The 22955-nt window shown below is 37.1% G+C and overlaps 1 protein-coding gene across 2 annotated transcripts in view; it reads left to right on the top strand.

Annotated features, from left to right (window-relative positions):
* Positions 1-16973, top strand: part of WDR64 (WD repeat domain 64) — a 120301-nt gene extending 103328 nt beyond the window's left edge. For both annotated transcript variants that reach the window (XM_027565949.1, XM_027565948.1), the window contains 5 exons: positions 2854-3042; positions 5694-5799; positions 9692-9772; positions 10576-10689; positions 16823-16973. In XM_027565949.1, the coding sequence (XP_027421750.1) occupies positions 2854-3042; positions 5694-5799; positions 9692-9772; positions 10576-10689; positions 16823-16906 (574 nt within the window). In that variant the 3' untranslated portion in view covers positions 16907-16973. The remainder of the gene's footprint in view (positions 1-2853; positions 3043-5693; positions 5800-9691; positions 9773-10575; positions 10690-16822) is intronic.
* The last annotated feature ends 5982 nt before the right edge of the window (positions 16974-22955 follow it).

Below are 22955 nucleotides of genomic sequence, written 5' to 3'. Positions count from 1 at the left end.
TTGGAAAAGAATATATACATGTACATGTATAACGGAATCACTCTGTTTTATACTGAAACCAACACAACTTTTTAAATCAACTATACTTCAATATAAAATGAAAGTTTAAAACATTACATTAAAAATCATGATAATGAATTGGCCTTTTAAGGGCATAAAAGTAGGTAAGATCAAGGGAGATAAAGAGGTTTCAAAGTGTTTTCAAGAGTTTAAACATAAGAAAGATGAAAAGGAAGAAATATTTTATGTTGTGTGAATGACCGTGGTCTGAAATTCAGAAGACCCTAGCCAGCTATGAGCTTGAGCCTGGTGATTCAGACAGGGACAAGACCATACAGCATGTAGCAGACACTGTTCAGGATTTGGATCTTCATCTTGAAATAAACAGCCATCAAAAAATATTAAGTGAGTGAGTAACATAATTAGTAGAGTTTATATATAGCTCAGACAGGAAAGAATCTGCCTGCAGTGCAAGAGCCCTGGGTTGGATCCCTGGATCGGGAAGATCCCCTGGAGAAGGGAATGGCTATCCACTCCAGTATTCTTGCCTGGAGAATTCCATGGGCAGAGGAGTTGAACGACTAACACTCATTTAATTTGAGATATGTTTTAAAATTAATAATGTGTGAGGTATGGATTTTGGAGCAGCAATATCGGGAGCACAAAGACCAGTTAAATGTCACTGGTGAATACAGTGGTGTGAACGCAGGGAGTGGTAACAGTGCTAGGAATAAATATTTTGGATTTGAGAACTATCTAGGAGGCAAAATCCAGAAGACATAAACTTTAACTGAAAGAGAAGGTAAGAGATAGATGTCAAATGATTCCAGGCATTATAAAAGTAGATGAATATTAGTGTCATTCATTGAGAAAAGAAGCACTACAAAAGGAAAACATTTGAAATATGGAAAGATGAAAATCTTTCAGAAATACCGAGTTCAAGATGAATCTTTAGGATAAGATGTTATTTGAGGGCAAACAGAGCTGCTTTCTCTGTCAAAGAGATCTGTTGTTTTATTCATAGGAAAAATGAACTGACATGAAAATTACATTTAATTATTATAGGTGTTTTCCAAGACTCCGTCCCTTGAGTCTCTGCTCTAGCTTATTTTTAGTTGTCATCATAAGTGTTAACTGGGCATTATAATACACATACACACACACACACACTCCCCACACGTTACATGTGTGCACACCTCTATCATTTATAAGCTTTTCCTGCTCAAACCAGTTATCTATGGCATGGAGAAATTACTTTTACAATTCCTTCAAGTGAAGCTATCCCTAAATACTCAGTTCAAAAAACCTAGCTCTATTAACAGCTATCTCAGAATACAGTTCTTTTCACAAATAAGTCTTTCTGCTAATACTCACTGCCACTTCCTAAGTGTAAGTGAAAATCACTCAGTTGTCTCTGACTCTTTGCGATCCCATGAACTGTATGTAGCCCCTCAGGCTCATCTCTCCATGGAATTCTCCAGGCAAGCATACTGGAGGATGTTGCCATGCCCTTCTCCAGGGGATCTTCCCAACCCAGGGTTTGAACTCAGGTCTCCCACACTGCAGGCAGATTCTTTACCAACTGAGCCACCAGGGAAGCATTTAACACTCTAAATCTTGTTTGTCAAAAAGATTGATTTTATCATAGGAAAAAGCATAATAAAGGCTTAGCTTTGGGACAGAGGCTAGAGAGGGGTAAAGATCCAAATCTATATCTGACTCCTAGAAAATCAGGCTGAGAGATGGGGTTAGTCATTTGGGAACACTGCACATGAAGCAGGAAACACCAGAAAACAAGACCAAAAATTACTTCAGTCCTTGCCTCCAGCACAATGAATTTAGAGTCATCCTGAAGCCAGGCCCTCACCCCTCTAACTTCTGCGTTGAGAGGGCTTGTCAACTTCACTTTGGTCAAGTCTCTGGGAAGTCCATAAAAACATCTACGTAGCACTGGGGAATTAAAGTATGAAAGGAAGGGCACATTCTCAGGCCACTGTCAGGTGTGAGGACCCCTGACTGGATTCCTCTGTTTTACCTCCTCCTCAGTGCCTATCTCTTCGAACTGGGATACCACCTAGACTTTGTAGAATCTACTCTTAATCCATTTAGATTATTCTCCTCCTGGGTCATTGAGGTAGGCACATTATGATTGTTTCCATCACTTGCTATTTTGAGCTTGAAATCAAGACATAAATGGAAGATCTGTTGGACATTATTTTATTTGTGTCTTATTTCCATAAGACATAGGACACATACTCTTGCTAATGACATTCTGTATGACTTTAAACCATGTGGGTTATTTAGAAGGACCTCTTGGAGTGAAATAATGCATATGTATAAAGAATCACTTCTTTTGCCACCTTATTCCAGAACTCAGTTGTAAAAAATAGTATGGCGTTTCCATAATAGTAGAAAATACAGATGGCGGTTGAAATGATTTTGGTAAGAGTGAAACCGTTAGTAGATGTCTCCTCCCATAAGTTCTGTTGATGCTGATACAGAAATTAGACAGCTGAGATATGGCCCATTCTACAGCCTAATTCAACAGACGAGTCAATTTAAGTTGAATGAGCACTACTATTTTGGGAAAAATCCATTTCTGGTCTTCTGGGTTTAATAAGTGGTTATCATAAGTATAGATTTAAAACGACATTTCCAAAATTGTTGTAGATTAGAATTCCAACTGGTAAAAATGTTTATGTTATGATTAGCTCCACATATTTAATAGGTAGAGTTCTGGACTCGAGTTTAAAATCCCTGCTGGGCCAAGAAAAATCTACATAAATGACCCAAACAGAGTAACTTCCACTGAATTCCAGTTACTTTCTTCTCTCTGCCTTTGCCTTTCCCCAGGCTCTGGCATGCCCTCAATGGTCATTACTGTGGATATTTTGGACAGCGCAGGACCTTTGAACTATCACAGACAAGTGATTTTATTTTGCCTTGTGATGTTACTGAATATCCCATAGAAATAAAAGAAGAAAGCAAATTCACAGAGAAGAAGCTAACATATGAATATCCTCTGGTATTTGACCGGCAAAGGTAAGAGCATTTGGGATTCTTTAGGTGAGCAGATGAAATTAAACTATATGATATTGTCATACTGTGCTGAACATGGAGAACTCAAAGATGAAAAGCCCAGAACTTTTCAGTAATTTTGCAACTGAGGGAAAGGGAGAAACAAGTAAACAAAAGCTATAATTTGGTATAATAGTACCTCTAAGAACATGAGTTCTTAAAATAATCACAGAAGGGCAGACAGGATTTAATTGAACAAAGATCAAGGAGGCAACTGCCTAAGCATACACACTAAATAGTGAAAGACCATGTTATAGTCTTTCAAGGCTTGGGGTCCAGGGAGCAAGTAGTGACGATATAATATCTTGCATAATATAAAGCAAGAAAAGTCTATAGGGGCCAAAGCACAATAAGACTTTTAAGGCCCAACATGAGGGCCTTACAGAAATCACTATGATACAATACATAAGGGGAAGAGGAGGTCTGAAGAAAAAGATGGTGAATTTGGTTTTGGACAGGTTTAAGTCTGAGATGTTTGTGGGACTTCCAAGTGGAGATATTTAATGAGCAGACAGATCTGTCTGGAGCTCCCCAAAGAGGTCAGACCTATGGGTAAAGGTTTTGGTGTCATCAGCATAATAGGATTTTCAATCTGGGTAAGTCACTCAGGTCCTGTATACAGAGTGAGCAGAAACAGAAAACTGAGGAAGAAATCAAGAAATGGCCTGTAAAGAGCAGTCCAAAGAAGAGAAACCAGTGAAAAACATTAAGAAGGAATAGCCAATAGGTTGAAAGGAAAGCCAGAAACAAAGGGTGCGATGGAAATCAAGGGACGAGAGAGGAAGAAAAGTGAGAGGACATATTTGTAGAATGTGGCGGTGAAATCACATCGGACAACAGAAAAGCAAACAGTGGATCCTGCATGTCTGTCAGCTGAAGGGTCACTGATGATTCTAAGTTTCAAAGAGTGATGGGTAAAAATTGCATCATCATGGTTGAGAAATAAATGGGAGATGTGAGGTGATGACCGCATAGGTTACTTTGCTAGGAAGTCAAATAGCTGTAGGACTGAAGAAGAGTTTGTTTCATGAGTTTGCTTGTTTGTGAGGGAGACTTGAGCATGCTTATAGGCATAGGGGATGAAGAACAGTCCCCAGTAAAGAATAAAATACTGGTGAAAAGTTGTTTTATGCTTTTGCAAAGTTCAGTCCTGGTTTTGACTGTGGCTGAATATTTGTCATAATGGAAGTGACTAGTGCTCATCTGAGCTTTCAACATCAGCAAAGCCCAGCCCTAAATGGTAGATGTCTAAATGTCTAGCCCTCACAGAACTAGAATACCTAGACTGGTAATATCCAGCAGATCACTCCAGTATTCTTGGCCTTCTCTGATAGCTCAGCTGATAAAGAATCTGCCTGCAATGCAGGAGACCTGGGTTCAATCCCCTGGTTGGAAAGATCCCCTAGAGAAGGGAACGGCTACCCACTCCAGTATTCTGGCCTGGAGAATTCCTAGACTATCCATGGGGTCGCAAAGAGTCGGACACGACTAAGCGACTTTCACTCACTCATTCACTCACTCAGAACTGGAATATCTGACAAGATGAGTCCAAAGGGGAAAGAATCAGAGAGGACTGTCTAAGATAGAGTCTTTTAGGGAAATCCTGAGTAAGTCAAGGCTGGGCCATCATGTAGTCCAAAAGTCGGTAGAACAGTTGTAAACAGGAACTGAAGCTAAGACTCATAAGCCACACAGAACTTGGTTCAAAACAGAAACAGTTGGGGAACAATTAACGAGGGTTCCAAATGATTGCCAAACCACACTGAAGGGTTCAAGGCTTGTCTTAGCTGGGCAGTAAGGAGCACTGGGGAAGACATCTGGCTAAAATGTAAGAAGTGTGACAGTAGAGCCAAGATTCATCAGGATGTGGCAAAGTTCACCAGGCAAAGTTGATAAGTCTCCTTGGGTAATTGCTGAGTCTTGAGAATCCATGTATCTTAGTACTGAAAACACTATATTCTGATTTGTTAATATGCATCTTATTTACTATTCTCTTGAGTTCCTTGAAGACTAGGAGCATGTTTTATGTATCTTTATATATCCAATTCTTAGTTCAGTGCTTAGCACATAGTAGGCACTCAAAATATACTGTGGAACAAATAATGATTAATGGAGAACTTTCAAGCAGAGGCGACAGATATAAATGATAGATACAAAGTATGAAACAGTATGATATATTTGGGATACGTTAAAGTAGGATATATGTTTACATTTAGAAGACATATGTTTACATTTTTAATACTTAGTTATGACTTTTAAAATATACACATAAGTAAGTTTTAAATATAATGGAAATTTGACCTGAGTCATATGAAAAAAAATCAAACATTAGTTTTATACCAGAGATTTCTGTTTTTGTTTTTTTCCCCCCAATGGCTATTAATGAAGTTAACTTCATGGAATGTTGAGATTTAGTAGAAATCTTGGTGATTTCTTTGGAGGGAACTCTGGGAAGTGAAATAAGAGTTAAGTGCAAAGGTCACATCATTAGGACTGGTGTCATGGGAGCCAGAGAATTTGGAGGCCCAGACAAAGGGCATGATGGATACTTGTTGAGTAGGCATAGGTATGTCCTTAACCATGTTTTTAATATGTGTGTGTATCTTTATATGCAGATGGCAAAAAATGAGCTCGATGTCTTTGCTCTTCAAACGTACACCTCCTAAGGCCTTTGAAGTGGAACATGATTTTAAGTTTTTCAAGTCTCTTTCTTCTCCTAAGGTAGCTTTAAAAAACAACAAAAAATATCACTTTGCTTTTGTTTTTCTGAATTTAATATGTCCAGTGTATTCGTTTCCTATTGCTGCTGTTACATGTCAATAGAAACTTGGTGGTTTAAACCATACAAGTTAGTTATTTCACAGTTCTGTAGAAGTCTGACTTGCGTCTCACTGGTGTCGCCAGAGTTGTGCCTCCTTCCGGAGCCTCTAGGCAGAATCTCATATTCCCTAGTTTGTGGTTCTCTTCTTTCACCTTCAAAGCCAGAAAATCCTATTCTTCTGTGATCTTGTCTCTCTGAACAGTTGGAAATGTTCTCTGCTTTTAAAAATTCCTGTGGCTAGATTGGGCCCACTTGGATGATCCATCTCAAGTTGCTTAATGTTAGCCACATCTGCAAGGTCCCTTTTGCCAAATGAAGCAATATATTTACAGATTTGGGGTGGGAGGAATAGTGTGTGAATATCATTGGTTGCCATTATTCTGCCTATCACAGATAGAAAAACTTCTCTTTGCGCAGAATAGAAGAGAAATGTACATTGCGATTTATTGTATTTCAATTTCTAAAACTTCTAAAAAATGAATATAGCCTCTGAGCCTTTAGGCTAAGGTCTAAATGCTTTCAAGATGTGGTGCTGGAGAAGACTCTTGAGAGTCCTTGGGCTGCTAGGAGATCAAACCAGTTAATACTAAAGCAAATCAACCCTGAATATTCATTGGAAGGACTGATACTAAAGCCACCTGATGCAGAGTCAACTCATTGGAAAAGACCTGATGCTGGGAAAGACTGAAGGCAAAAGGAGAAGAGGGTGTCAGAAGATGAGCTGGTTAGATAGCATCACCAACTTGATGGACATGAATTTGAGCAAACTCTGGGAGATGGTGAAGGACAGGGTAGCCTGGCGTGCTGCAGTCCATGTGGTCACAAAGTGTAGGACACAGATTAGCGACTGAACATCATCACCACCAACAACTGGAAATAATTAAAATGGATTAATAAAAATGGATTTCTTCAAGATCTTCCACAATACAAACCAAATTTACCTCTGATTAAAACTTATCTCCCATTTCTAACCTATAATTGTCTGACCCTCTATGCTGCTGCTGCTAAGTCACTTCAGTCGTGTCCAACTCTGTGCGACCCCATAGATGGCAGCCCACCAGGCTCCCTGTCCCTGGGATTCTCCAGGCAAGAACACTGGAGTGGGTTGCCATTTCCTTCTCCAATCTGATTCTCTATAAATCAGGCTAATTGTTTTTTCCTGAACATTTCTCTCAGTCTCCTGTCCGTACAGTCCACCTGGGCTACCTCTGCCATAACCATCATCTCTCTCTGTCAAAGTCCATCCTACTTTGCCACTGACAAAGTATTAGTATCCAGTATAGGAAAAAATCAATAATCAGAAAAGATGGTCCAGTTTAAAAAAGGGTCAAATACTTGGATACCTCACAAAAGAAAAAACAAACAATAAGTAACTGAAAAGATGCTCAGCCTCATTAGTAATCATGGAAGCACACATCAATAATATTATAAGATAGCATTTTATACCCACCAGATTGGCAAATATCAAAAAGTCTGACAATCGGTGTGCATTTATAACAATCAGAACAGTAATCTGCTGGTGGAAATAGTGTAAATTGCTAGAATCACTTTGGAAAATTATGTGACAGGCATTATCTAGTAAATTGAAAATAGGCATACTCTACCAAGTATCAACAGAAATTCCTAAATCACTTGATGGGAAATAGATGGGGAAACAGTGGAAACAGTATCAGACTATTTTTTTGGGCTCCAAATCACTGCAGATGGTGACTGCAGCCATGAAATTAAAAGACTCTTACTCCTTGGAAGAAAAGTTATGACCAACCTAGATAGCATATTGAAAAGCAGAGACGTTACTTTGCCAACAAAGGTCCGTCTAGTCAAGGCTATGGTTTTTCCAGTGGTCATGTATGGATGTGAGAGTTGGACTGTGAAGAAAGCTGAGCACTGAAGAATTGATGCTTTTGAACTGTGGTGTTGGAGAAGACTCTTGAGAGTCCCTTGGACTGCAAGGAGATCCAAGCAGTCCATTCTAAAGGAGATCAGCCCTGGGTGTTCTTAGGAAGGAATGATGCTAAAGCTGAAACTCCAGTACTTTGGCCACCTCATACGACGAGTTGACTCATTGGAAAAGACTCTGATGTTGGGAGGGATTGGGGGCAGGAGGAGAAGGGGACGACAGAGGATGAGATGGTTGGATGGCATCACTGATTCGACGGACGTGAGTTTGAGTGAACTCCGGGAGTTGGTGATGGACAAGGAGGTCTGGCGTGCTGTGATTCATGGGGTCGCAAAGAGTCGGACATGACTGAGCGACTGAACTGAACTGAACTGAATAAGTGCCAACAGAAATTCCTAAACATGTGTTTAGGAGGCAGGAACAAGACAGCTCATAGCAGTACTATTTGTCACAGCAAAAATCTGAAAGCAGCCTAAATGCTCATCAATAGTATAACTGGTAACTAAATTATGGCCTATTTATAAATTAAAATACTATGGAGCAGTAAAAATAAATGAACTCAAATAACACTTCCCTACACGGATGGATGTTTGAAACATACTACTGAATAAGACAAGTTGTGCATAGGAATATATACATAGTCATTTCATTTTGATAAAAATAGAGGAAAGGCAAAAGTAAACAAAATACTGTTTTGGCAAAAAGTTATATAAAAGGTAAAATTATATAAACAAAAGCAAGAGAGTTAAGAACACAACATTCAGATGGTCATTACGTTCGAGAGAAGATGAAAAGGACTGGGCACGGGACAGTGACAACCTCGAGTTGATGGCATTGTTCCAATTTGTAAAACGGAATATGTCATTTTTCACAGCATCAACTTCATGTTTGATAAGTATTTAACACTTTCCAAATGAAACCATTTTATAAACCCTCATTTTCTGTCCAAAGGGAACTCGGATAGCTTCGCCCAGAAGACTGGGTGACAGGCAAGAAAGAGACTGGCTGTGGAATGAAACAGACTTCAGTTTAATCTTAGGTGTTATTTTATCTTAACTAATAATCTAATCTCTCAAAGAGTTTTTTTGAGGATTAAATGAGAAAATGTATATGAGGTACATTGTAGGCATTCAATAAATGTTAATTCCACTTTCCCCAAAGGCCCCCATCTCTCCCTGTCTTGTGTCTCATAACAGGTTCACTTACCATGTTCTACACTGAAATAGAACCATTGGTATACTGACTCTTACTTCTCCCCTCCACCAATAAATCATAAGCTCTTTATGGGCAAAGATACATGTATAGCACGTAACAAATGCTTGATTGTGTTGAACAGCACAACCTAAAAATAAAGATTGATATTCACATTTAATATTCTTTTCCAACTTGAAGTGGTAACCGTTAAAGTAATTTAACTGAAATGTTAAATAAATTTGGGGAAACCTTTAGAAAGGTTTTAAAGCTCTTGAAACAAATGAATGCACTCAATGTTATAAGGCTTGGCCTCTTCTTACCACATCTTTATCTTCTCAGTTGGTTGGTAAAATAACAAAGGTTTAATGCTTGATATAAAAATACATTTCAAGTAGGAATCTGATTTCTACTAGCAATTTTATTTTACCCATTCCTTTTCATTCACAATTGTGTAAAATTTGTTCACTTCTTTTCATTTCTTTTTGACATATTGTTATTAGTAATAATAATACAATAGATTTAAATCTTACATTTGTAGCACCTTACTATATATGTTTTGTTCTCATAAGTTGTCAACAGGGAAAGACTTTGCTTAAGACCATGCAAATAATAAGTGGAAGAGTCAGAATTTGATTCCAGGAATTTTGCCACTGATATAAAGTGCCCTTTTCATTAAACATTCACTCCTCTCTTTGCAGATTCGAAAACATGCCTTGGAAGGTTTCATGACTGAAAACAGAGAGGCAGGGATTGTTTTTGGTTCTCTGCCCATATACAGGGTGAGTTGGAGGTATCTAGGACTAGAGTGGTTCCAGAATAATTAGGGAATCTGGCATCTCATTCCTGACCTTAAGCAAGCAATCACATGAACCAAGCAGAAAGATGATTCCATAAACATGCTGAATCCAAAACCAGAGAAATCTTTGGGTTTCTGCGTCAGTGGCTTTGATCATTTTCTGTCATTCCACATTGAACAATACTACAGAAAAGTATTTCAGACTTTACCCTGGCTCTTCATCACCTATAGGATAAAACTAAATGCCTTTAGCCTGGCATCTCATGGTCTGACCTCCACCTGAACCGTATAACCCCATTTTCCACCATATTCTCTCATGTACACTACACTCCAGTGTGCTGACTTACCATTCCTTAAGCATCTCTGCTCTTCCCTCTACTGTGACTTTGCCTGTGCTGCTCCTCTGCCAATAACTCCTCCACCCCTTGTTTCCCTCCAGATCCCTACTTCTCCTTCAAGTCTCCAACCCAGATAACCTCTGTTGTTTAATTAACCAAGAATAATAAACCAAAGACAAAACATTGCACCCTAATTTTAACTTATAATATTGTTTTATAAAATGTTACTTCTCTTTCCCAAGACCAGGTTGATAACCTCCTACAGGTATTAAACAGTTAAGCTATAGATGCTGCTAAGGGGAAAGCATCAGAATTAATAGTGGACTCCCGGGATGGTGGGTATGTTTTAAAGCAGTTGGACCTTCTCACTTCCTATCCCCCATCCCTGAATTCATAATACAGAATTTATCACCTTAAGTATGTCTTATTCTTTATTTATGGCTCCTAGGTACCAAGCCCCACTAGTCTAAGATTCCTTCCACTAATTGGTTCAGAAGCACAAAGGGAATCTTCAGATGGCATTCATGGAAAGAAGAAGGGAAGCCATGTTCAACATGAAAAAGTGAGTTAGTACTTAGAATTCCATAATGTATACCATTTTGGTTTGGATTATTTCTTATTTCTGGGCCTAAAATTATCTCAGGTCTGACTCTGTCTACAAATATTCCAGGATGCATATGTTTTAGCTCAGTGAGAAGGAAAACATAAATTTCCAGGACAGACAGAAAAATCAAGCAGGATCTCTGAGCCTGGGCAAATTAACATCCTAGAGTTAATTTCAAACTTAGGTTCACTGACTAATTTTAAAAGCCAGGCAGTATGGCATGACATATCTGATGGCTGTGTAGCCATTCTTACTTTCTAATATTATTGTACCTGCAGGATGGAGCCAAGATAACAGTAAGTTTCTGGCTCACCAGCCAAGTCAAGGAGAATCTTTTCCATGTATTAGTAGGAAAACTAACAGAAAACTTTATAGCTAACATGGTATTTTTATAAATGATTCTTTGATTTTCACAAAGATCACAAATAAAATATTATACATTCATCTTAGAACTGGGGGGAAAAAAAAGGAACCAAAAGGGTGATTAAAATGACTTACCAAAGATCATATAAAATTAAGTCATAACCTGAAGTCAACTTTTTACTCCAAATATCATGCTCAGTCTCTTAAAATAAACAGCCTAAAAAACTAAAACTGCTGTATTAGTTCTAGGAAGTTTGTATGAGCCTAATTTAAACTATGGCCATGTATCTAGTTATTCAAACTGATCAAATATTAAGAGGAAGATCTAACAAGTAGTAATTTTAATTTTAATTTTTTGACCACAACAAACGGCATGTAGGATTTCTTAGTTATCCAATCAGGGATCAAACCCAAGCCCTCTGCAATGGAAGCACAGAGAGCTAACAACTGGATCACCAGGGAATTCTATTTTCATTTTTTAATTTATAGTTTATATTGGAGTATAGTTGATTTATCAGTACAATGTTATATGAGGTTCAGGTGTACAACAAAGTGATTAGGTTACATATATACACACTTCTAGTCTTTTTCAGATTCTTTTCCCATATAGATTATTCCAGCATATTAACTAGTCTCCTCTGTGCTATACAGTAGGTCCTTGTTGATTATTTTCTATATATTAGTATGTATATGTTAATCCCAGGGATTCCCAGGTGGCACTAGTGGTAAAGGATCCGCTTGCCAATGAGACGTGGGTTTGATTTCTGTGTCCGGAAGATGCCCTGGAGAAGGAAATGGCAACCCACTCCAATATTCTTGTCTGGCAAATTCCATGGACAGAAGAACTTGGCGGGCTGCTGTCCATGAGTCACAAACAGTCGGACATGACTAAGCACACAACATATGTTAATCCCAACCTGTTAAATCTCTCCCCTCAACCTTTCCCATTTGGTAACCATAAGTTTCTTTTCTAAGTCAGTGAGTCTGTTTCTGTTTTGTAAATAAGTGCATTTGTATAATTTTTTAGATTTCACATATAAATAATACCGTATCTTTCTCTGCCTGAATTACTTCACTGTGATAATCTCTAGATCCATCCATGATGCAACAAGTGGCATCATTTTGTTCTTTTTTATGGTTGTTCCATTGTATATATGTACTGTAGCTTCTTTATCTATTCCTCTGTCAATGGACATTTAGGTTGCTTCCATGTCATAGCTAAACAGTGCTGAAAACTGTGCTGCAGTGAACACTGGGGTTCATGTATAATTTTGGCCCATGTTTTTCTCTGGATATATGTCGTGGAGTGGGATTGCTGGATGATATGGTAGTTCTACTTTTAGTTTTTAAAGGAACTTTTACACTGTTCTCCATTGTGACTGTACCAATTTATATTCAAATCAATAGTGTAGGAGGGTCCCCATCTCTCTACACCCTCTACCTACAAGCAATAAGGGAGTACTTATTGCTTGTAGACTTTTTGATGATGGTCATTCTGACTGGCGTGAGCTGGTGTCTTGTAGTTTTGACTTGCATTTCTCTAATAATTTGTGATATTGAGAAAATTTCATGTGCCTCTTGGTTATCTGTCTGTATTCGTTGGAGAAATGTCTATTTAGGTCTTCTGCCTATTTTTTAATTGTTTTCTTTTTTTTTTGATAGATAAATACAAACAGCTGTTTGTAAATCTTGGAGATTAATCTCTTGTCGATTACATTGTTTGTAAACATTTTCTCCCATTCTGTGGGTCATTTTATTGTTTTGTTTATAGTTTCCTTTGGTGTGCAAAAGCTTTTAAGTCCAATTTGCTTACATTTGTTTTTATTTCCATTGCTCTAGGAGATGGACTGAAAAAGATATTGCTGTGGTTTAGGTCAAAGTCTGTTTTGCCTATATTTTCCTCTAAGAGTTTTATAGTATCTGGATTTACATTTAGGCCTTTAGTCCATTTTGAGTTTATTTTTGGCTAGGACTTCCAAAACTACGCTGAATAAAAGTGGCAAGAGTAGGCAAATTTCTCTTGTTCCTGATCATAGAGGAAATGGTTTCACCTCTTCATTATTGAGTATGATGTTAGTTGTGGGTTTGTCATATATGTTTTTTTATTATATTAATGTAGGTTCCCTGTGTGCCCCCTTTCTAGAGAGTTTTTAATTATAAATGGGTGTCGAATTTTGTCAAAACCTTTTTCTGGATCTATTAAGATCATATAGTTTTTATTTTTCAACTTGTTGACGTGGTGTATCACACCAATTGATTTGTGGATACCAAACAGTCCTTGCATCCCTGGAATGAATCTACTCTGTGGTGTATGGTCCTATTAATGTATTGTTGGATTTTGTTTGCTAGTATTTTGTTGAGGATTTTTGCATCTATATTCATCAATGATACTAGCCTCTAATTGTCCTTCCTTGTGGTAACTTGGTCTGGTTTTGGTATCAAGGTGATGTTGGTCTCATAGACTGAGTTTGAGACTGTTCTTTCCTCTGTGATTTTTTTTTTTTTTTGATAATTTCAGAAGGATAGGTGTTAACTCTTCTCTAAATGTTTGATAGAATTTGCCTGTGAAGTCATCTGGTCCTGGACTTTTTTGGGGAGTTTTAAAATCACAGTTGCAATTTTAGTACTTCTGATTGGTCTGTTCATATTTTCTATTTCTTCCTGGGTCAGTCTAGGGAGGTTGTACCTTTCTAAGAATTTGTCCATTTCTTCTATTTTGTCCATTTCACTGGCATAAATTTCTGGCAGTAGTCTCTTATGATCCTTTGTATTTCTGTGTTGTTTCTTATCTCCTTGTTCATTTCAAATTTTATTGATTTGAGCCTCTTTTTTTTTTTTTTTTTTTTACTTGTAAGAGAAGTAAGCCTTTATTTTCTCATTTTCTTGATGAGTCTGGCTAAAGCTTTATTGATTTTATCTTTTCAAAGAACCAGGCTTTAGTTTCATTGACCCTTTCTATTGTTTTCTTCATCTCTATTTCATTTATTTCTGCTCTGATCTCTATGCTTTCTTTCCTTCTAATAATTTTGGGTTTGATTGTTCTTCTTTAGTTGCTTTAGGTATAAGGTTAGGTTATTTAACATTTTTCTTGTTTCCTGAGGTACGCTTTTATTGCTCTAAACGTCCTTCTTAGAATTCCTATTGCTATATCCCATTGGTTTTGGATCATCATGATTTCATTTGTCTCCAAATATATTTTAGATTCTTCTTTGATTTCTTCAGTGATCCACTGGTTGTTCGGTTGCAAATCAGCTAGCCTCCATAGGTTTTTATTGTCTTTTTTTTTCTTATAGTGATCTATCCAGGAGAAAATTCCATGTGTACCTGAATATGTATTCTGCTGCTTTTGGATGGAATGCTATATAAATATTGATTGAGTCCATCTGGTCTAATGTGTCATTTAAGGGCTGTGTTTCCTTATTGATTTTGTTTCTGGATTATCCATCAATGGATGAAAGCTGGTGTTAAAGTCCTCCACTATTATGTGTTACTGCTGATTTCTCCTTTTATGGCTTGCCTTCTCCTTTTATGTTAGCCTTGCCTCATCTATTGAGGTGCTCCAATATATATGGGAGCACATATATTTACAATTGTTATGTGTTCTTTCTGGATTGATCCCGTGATCATTGTGTATTGTCTCTCTTTGTCTCTTTCAAAACTCTCTATTTTAAAGTCTATTTTAACTAATACAAGTATTATTAATCTAGCTTCTAGAGAGTTTTACTTGCACGCAGTATCTGTTTCCATCCCCTTACTTTCAGTATGTATGTTTCCCTAGATCTAGTGTGGATCTCTTGTAGAATGCATATTTATGGGTTTTATTTTCATATCCATCCAGCCAGTCTAAGTCTTTAGACTGTTGCAGCATTTAATCATCTTATGTAAGGTAATTCTCAAAATGTATGTTCTTATTGCCATTCTGTTCAGTTTTGAATTTGTTTTCATCTTTTTTTCTTCCCTTCCTCTTTTGTTCTCTTCTCTAATGATCTGATGGCTATGTTTAGCGTTGTTTTTTCTATTTTGTGTGTATATATCTGTTGTATATTTTTTATTTACAGTTACCACAAAGTGTTGATATACAGTCCATATATAAATGATGAAGTTACTGTTCTCTTACATTTCAAGTGCATTTCCAATGTTCTGCATTTGTACTTGCCTATTATCATCATTGCTGTTTTTTTTTTTTTTTTGGATGTGCAGCATGTGGAAAACTAAGTCCCCTGACCCGGGACTGAACCTGCACCTCCTGCTTTGGAAGTGTGAATCTTCACCACCAGACTGCCAGCGAAGTCCCACGGTTGCTAATTTTGGATATCACATTTGTAGTGGATGATTTCCTACCTTTACTGCATGTTTGCCTTTACTGGTGAGCTTTTGCATTTGCAATTGTCTTCTTTCTAGTTGTCGTCTTCTTCTCCACTGAGAGAAGTTCCTTTAGCACTTGTTTAAAGCTAGTTTGGTTTGGTGGTGCTGAATTCTCTTCGTTTTTGCTTGGCTATAAACCTTTTCTCTTTTAAATCTGAACAAGAGCCTCGCCATACAGAAGTATTCTTGGTTGCAGTTTTTCCCTTTCACCACTTTAAATATATCATGTCACTCTCTTCTGTCTTACAGCTCACTTATCCATTTTTCCGCCTCCTTTATTCTGCTATTGATTCCTTCTGATGTATTTTGCATCACAGTTACTCTATTGTTCAACTTTGTTATTCTTTATATTATTTTTCATCTGTGCTTCCATTCTTTTTGAAAATATAGAATGGTTTTTACTATCATCACATTGAATTCTTTTTTGGGTATACTGCCTATCTCCATTTTACTTTTTTGTTCCTTCATCTGGAATATATTCCTCTGCTATCTTTTTGCCTTTCTTTTTACTGTCTCCATTCTGCAGGCTGCAGGAATGTAGCTCCTCTTGCTTCAGGTGTTTGCCCCTGGTAGCTGAGTCTGGCCTAAGAGGGTTGCGCAGGGTTCCTGGTGGAAGGAACTGGTACCTATCCTCTGGCCAGTGGAACTAAGTTTTGTCCCTCTGGTGAGCCAGGTTGTATTGCAAATGAACCCCTCCTGTCATCTCCTTGTCATTTTGGTTGGTTCCAGTCTTTTTTGTTAATGGTTTTTCAGCAGTTAGTTGTGGTTTTGATGTTTTCATGAGAGGAGGTAAGCTCGAGTCCTTCTACTGTACCATCCTGTCTCCTCTCTGACAAATTTAGACATTTCTTAACCTAGACTTTTGAAATCAAATGAGTTTAACTTTCTATATGCATGTCTTCCAAAAATACCTAATTGAAAACTTTCTCATTTGTGGGATCATCACTTGACTTTATTATTTTTTTTGTAAGTCACTGGACTCTGATGATATTAATATAGAATATCTATACCTTACAAAAACCTAGGAAGCTTCTTTATGTTTTCTTTTAACTAACCTTTTACAGATCAGGCAACAAATCCCAAGAATGGATAACTGCAGAGTTAAGTAGTTTTAAAGCCTTTGCTCTTCTTCCATGCCCTGCTGCAGCCCCACCTCCTGTATTTTTTTAAACACATTTTTACCCTGGAGGCACACAGGAGAGTTAAACTACTATTTATTTAACTATCCTCTTTTAGGATTTTATTTAACTATCCTCTTTTAGGAGGATTAAAACCTCTACAAAAGTTAGTGGCAAAACTTGACTCCAAAAAATTGTGCTCATCATATAATCCAGTTATTAATTATCTGTCCTTTATTTCTCAGGTACAACGAAGGAGAAGTCTGAAAAGAAATTTGGTCCCACAAGTAAACCTGGCTTCTTCTTTCTTCCCAGCCATCCCCAAGTGAAAAGAGAAAAATCAGAAGTGGCTGCTGTTATCTGAGCTATACATCAAAGGGCAAGGACTCAATTATATTCCAGTCTTTATTTCAGGATGAAAGTGAGGGTCTATCAATCAGATATTGTTATCCATCTCTGTATCCTCACGCCATCCTGTCTGTGGGTAAGATTACTCAGGGTGCTCAGATGACCTCATCTCTGAATATCAAGCAAGTAGCAAGCAGCCAGTTTGCCAATGTTTTTCCTTCATGGAAATCACTTACTGAATAGGCAATATTTCTCATTCACTCGCAGGAAAATGACACATAAAGAAAAAAAGAAAATAAATAGCATAAAGTAGATTTAAAATAATACAGTTATCAATGACTAGCTTTCCACCTCTCCCTATTGTTCACCCTAATTTATAACCTGAATTATTATCAGAATGCTTGCAGCAGGAGGCAAATTACTTATGTGTCATGCTATGTGCAATCAACGAGAATTATTATTAAAAAAAGTGTCAATCAGGCCTCTAGCATTTGTCTTATTTATTTAGAGAAATGTCATATGGAAGAAAATGTCCAGAGTTTCTTAAAGTTAGAAGTTATTTGCAATTAGTCTACATTGATTCCAGATGTTAGAATTTCAATGGTTATCTGATGTTGCCAGGGTCCATCTTTTACTGATACCTATATTAACTGATAGAGAAGTCAATAGCACTCCACTCTTGTACTCTTGCCTGGAAAATCCCATGGATGGAGGAGCCTGGTAGGCTGCAGCCCATGGAGTCGCTAAGAGTCAGACACGACTAAGTGACTTCACTTTCACTTTTCACTTTCATGCATTGGAGAAGGAAATGGCAACCCATTCCAGTGTTCTTGCCTGGAGAATCTCAGGGACGGGGGAGCCTGGTGGGCTGCCGTCTATAGGGTCGCAGAGAGTCGGACACGACTGAATCGACTTAGTAGCAGCAGCATATTAATTGCTTCTGGTATTTTGATCAAATGATTAATTACCATTGGGTACTCATGTAAAAAATAAAAGCATCTACATTTGATGAATAATAAATGAGATTTTAAATAAGTCAAATGAAGAAGGTATCAAGAATTAAAGCCTAAAGACTGGCTGAACCAGGTCTCTTTGGGAAAATATTTAGGGTTATAAGTAATAAAAGCATTCTGCTGTCAAGTATTAGTCTGTTTTCCACAAAGCACAAGGCCACATGGGAAGAAAAACCTATGGTCCCTGAGCATTTGATACTGCCTTTACATTCTAGGAAGGGTTTTATGGTTCTGAAAATCATAACAACTTTGGAAAACTAAACTAAGAAAACCTTTTATTATGTATCAGTTCAGTTCAGTCACTCAGTCGTGTCTGACTCTTTGTGATCCCACGAATCGCAGCACGCCAGGCCTCCCTGTCCATCACCAACCCTTGGAATTCACTCAGACTCACGTCCATCAAGTTGGTGATGCCATCCAGCCATCTCATCCTCTATCGTCCCCTTCTCCTCCTGCCCCCAATCCTTCCCAGCATCAGAGTCTTTTCCAGTGAGTCAACTCTTCACATGAGGTGGCCAAAGTACTGGAGTTTCAGCTTTAGCATCATTCCTTCCAAAGAACACCCAGGACTGATCTCTTTCAGAATGGACTGGTTGGATCTCCTTGCAGTCCAAGGGACTCTCAAGAGTCTTCTCCAACACCACAGTTCAAAAGCATCAATTCTTCGGCGCTCAGCTTTCTTCACAGTCCAACTCTCACATCCATACATAGGCATGTACTAACCATGGTAAGTCTAATTAACTTAACATCCATCCCCATAGATAGTTACAATTCTTTTTGTGTTAAAAAAGTCTAAGAGGACTTTCATGTTTCCCTGGTAGCAGGCAAACTGGCTTCCCTGGTAGCTCAGACAGTAAAGCATCTGCCTACAAGGGTGGGTTCAACCCAGGATCGAACCCGGCTTGGGAAGATCCCTTGGAGAAGGAAATGGCAACCCACTCCAGTATTTTTGCCTGGAAAATCCCATGGACTGAGAATTCTGGTAGGCTACAGTCCACGGGGTCACAAAGAGTCGGACACGATTGAGCGACTTCAGTTCACTTCAAGAGGACTTTCATGATCTACTCTCTGTGACCACATGGGGGAGCAGCTACAGTGCAGGTACCTGAGGGTTGCTGAGGAATTTTTTTCAAACGATCTACTCTCAGGAACTTTTTAGATATACAACACAGAATCATTAACCACAATCACAGTGCTATATGTTACATCCTCATGACATTTATTTTATAATTGGATGTCTACCTCTTAACTTCCTTCATCCATTTTGCCCCCAGAAGACTCCTTTTTTAAAAAAATTCTAAAAGTAAAGATGAAAATTCAAAGGACCTCATGAAAATGATTTCATTTCTGTCTTTAATCTCAGTTGTAAAAGGTCATTTCATCCCCACAGATTTCCTAGAATAAAACAATATTGAATACCCTGCCATGCACTAAATCCCTTTAATGTGGCATTCAGGGCTCTAAATTAGCATTCCTCTTCTTTTTTCACTGAAGGATTCTCTCCGGCCTCTTTATACAGAAACATACAATTTCTTGACCCTCTTATGACTAAAAAAATATTTTGGAATTTTTGCACATTATGTAATATATGATTATATTTTAGTCAGCATACTGTTAAGAATGGCAGTATAATAATAATATTTAATGATATACAAAATATGTAGAAAAATTTTGTCTTTTTAATTTCCTTACTGATTTAAAATGCAGTATTTACATTACAATTCAGACATATGGGGAGAAAAAGGGTTTTAAGACAAGTTTATCCTGGTATGTAGATAAACACAAATCACAAAAACTAATCACAAAAGTCTTATAAGGAGGCAAGAGGGTCAAGGGCTACTCTCATGACTCAGATGGTAAAGAATCTGCCTGCAATGCAGGAGACCTGGGTTCAGTCCCTGGGTTGGGAAGATCCCCTGGAGAAGGGAATGGCAACCCACTCCCGTATTCTTGCCTGCAGAATCACATGAACAGAAGAGCCTGGTGGGCTACATGGGGTAACAGAGTTGGACATGACTGAGCAACTTTCACTTTTTACTTTCAAGAGGGTCAACATTGATAAAAAGAGATTTGACAACAGAAGCAGACTTGGGTGTAATATGCTTTGAAGACGGAAGGAGGTGCCACAAGTCAAAGAATGTAGGCTGCTGCTGAAACTAGAAAAGGCAACAAAACAGATTTCCCCTGGAGCTTCTAGAAGGAACATAGCCCTGTTAGATTCATTTCAGAAATATGGTCTCCAGAACTGTAAGATAACAAATGTGTATTATTCTAAACCATTGAGATTGTCATACTTTGTTACAGCAACAGAAAAAAAAACAGAGAAGGGGTTATAGTTAATTTCAATTTCAACCTCCTAGGCAAGGTCTAGGCATCACTTTTGTTGTTGTTAATCTCCCTATGTGATTACTCCTCACTTGCGGTCAGAGTTTAAAAGTAGTAAACTAGGAGGGTGAAGGAGATGGTAAAATATTCTGACACCAAAGGAATGGCCTGTCTTCACTAAGTAGCTCTACTAATACAGAAAATTCAAGATTATAGAATAAGGGATATAACATTTTGACACAGGACCAAACAACAAAGAAATATTAACCAGAGCTGTCAGACTATGCACACTTCAGCAGAGTGTCCGAAGAATCTGTTGAAGCCAAGCTTGGACATATGCCATTTTTCATTAGTATTCACTTATATATCTTGTGTTTTGTTTGCTTTGTTGTTTTCTAAGTTTGTTTTTAGTCAAATTAATTATAAATTTTTTAAATGCAGATAAAGCTTATACTTTTTATAATTTAATTTAAACGAATTCTTGGATTCATTTATTGTGGAAGATATAATGTTGGTCACAAAATCCTGGTTATTTTTATTTCATAATATCCTGAAATCCCATCTGCTATTTGGCCCAGTGTTGAAGCCAAGTCCGCCCAACCTTCTGGGTGTGGCTAGGATATTTTGGGTGATATCCTAGCACCTTTTAGGATGACATAATTAGATTTATTCCAAGCTAGCAGATTTTACTCCTACCAAGTTGGGAACACCTGAGAATAAATATCAGTGGTCATCCAGACAGAAAATCAATATAGAAACATTAGACTCGAATGGTATTAGATCATATAGACTTAATATATACATACTTCATCCCATCCCAAATCAGCAGAATACACATTCTTCTCAAGTGTACATGGAACATTCACCAGGATAGATCACCTGTAAGGTCACAAAAAAAAGTATCAGTAAATTCAAGAAGACTGAAATCACATCCAGCAATCTCTCTGTCCACAACAGTATGAAACTAGAAATCAATCAAAAGAAAAAAAAACACACACAAAAATGTGGAGACTAAACAACATGCTACTGGACAGTGAGTAACAATGAATGAGTCATCAAAGAATAAAAGGAGAAATTTTACAAATATATAGAGAAAATTAACACAGAAATAGGACATATCAAAATTTATAAATGCAGCAAAAGTGGTTCTAAGAGGAAAGTTTGTAGCAGCACAGGATACCTCAAAAAACAAGAAAAATCCCAGATAATTTAATTTTACCCCTAAAAGAACTAGGAAAAAAAAAAAAAAAGAAGAGCAAACAAAGCCCAAATTAGAAGAAAGTAAATAATAAACATCAAAGTGGAAATAAATGAAAGAGACTAAAGTATTGGTGAAACTAAGAGCTAGTTCTTTGAAAAGAACCTTTACCTAGACTAACCAAGAAAGAGGTCTTAAATAAATAAAATGAGAAATTAAAGAGTGGACGTTACAACTGATAACCACAGAAATATGGAGGATGATACCCGACTATTACGAAAAATTATACACCAACAAAGTGGGCAATACACAAGAACTGGATACATTTCTAGAAACATACTATCTTACGAGATTGAGGCATGAAGCAATAGAAAATCTGAATAGACCAATTACTGTAACAAGATTGAAACTATAATTAAAAACTCCCAACAAACAGAAGCCCAGGAACAAATGATTTCACTGGTATTAATAAATTCCATAAAACATTCAAAAAATTAATACCTATCTTTTTAAAACTCTTCTAAAACACTGAAGAGGAAGGAACCCTTCCAAACACATTTTACAAAATCAGTATTAACCCAATACAAACACTAGACAAAGGCAATCCAAAAAAAGGAAATTATAGGCTAGTATCCTTCATAAACATGTATTGTTTTATACATAGAAAATTCTAAATACTCCACAAAAAAACTGCTAAAATAAATTCAGTCAAGTTTCAGTTTAAAATAATCAACACACAGGTTTTTAGCATTCCTATACACTGATAAAAAACTATCAAAAAGAGAAACAAAAAAATAATAATCCCATTTATAGTTACATCAAAAACAATAAAATATCTAGGAATAAATTTAACCAGGGACATAAAAGACCTGTATGCAGAAAACTATAAGGCACTGATGAAAGAAATTAAAGAAGACCCAAATAAATGTAAAGATATTCCATGTTCATGGCAGAGGATCTGAATAGACATTTTCCCAAATAAAATATAACATGTCAAACAAGCACATGAAAAGATGTTCAAGCACATATAGGTAAATAGATATATATTTAAATATAAATATTAATATATACAGGTATGTATGTATATATATATATATATACCTACATTTATAGGTGTATATATACATAACTCATTCAACCCAACATAAAAAAAGAAATCCAAACAATACAAAAGCAGAGGATATGAATAGACATTTTCCCAAAGAAGATATAAAATGTCAAACAAGCACATGAAAAGATGTTCAAGGATACTTATTATTACAGAAATGCAAACCAAAACCACGACGAATCACCTCACTTCTGTTAGAATGCCTATTATCAAAATGGGGAACACATGTATACCTGTGGCAGATTCATTCTGATATTTGGCAAAACTAATACAATTATGTAAAGTTTAAAAATAAAATAAAATTTAAAAAAAAAAGACAAATACTGGAGAGAATGTGGGAGAAAAAGGAAGCTTTTACACTATTGGTGCAGCCACTATGAAAAATA

Source organism: Bos indicus x Bos taurus, chromosome 16 (assembly GCF_003369695.1).
Source record: "Bos indicus x Bos taurus breed Angus x Brahman F1 hybrid chromosome 16, Bos_hybrid_MaternalHap_v2.0, whole genome shotgun sequence".
Lineage (NCBI taxonomy): Eukaryota > Metazoa > Chordata > Mammalia > Artiodactyla > Bovidae > Bos > Bos indicus x Bos taurus.
This window is presented reverse-complemented; position numbering and strand designations above follow the sequence as displayed.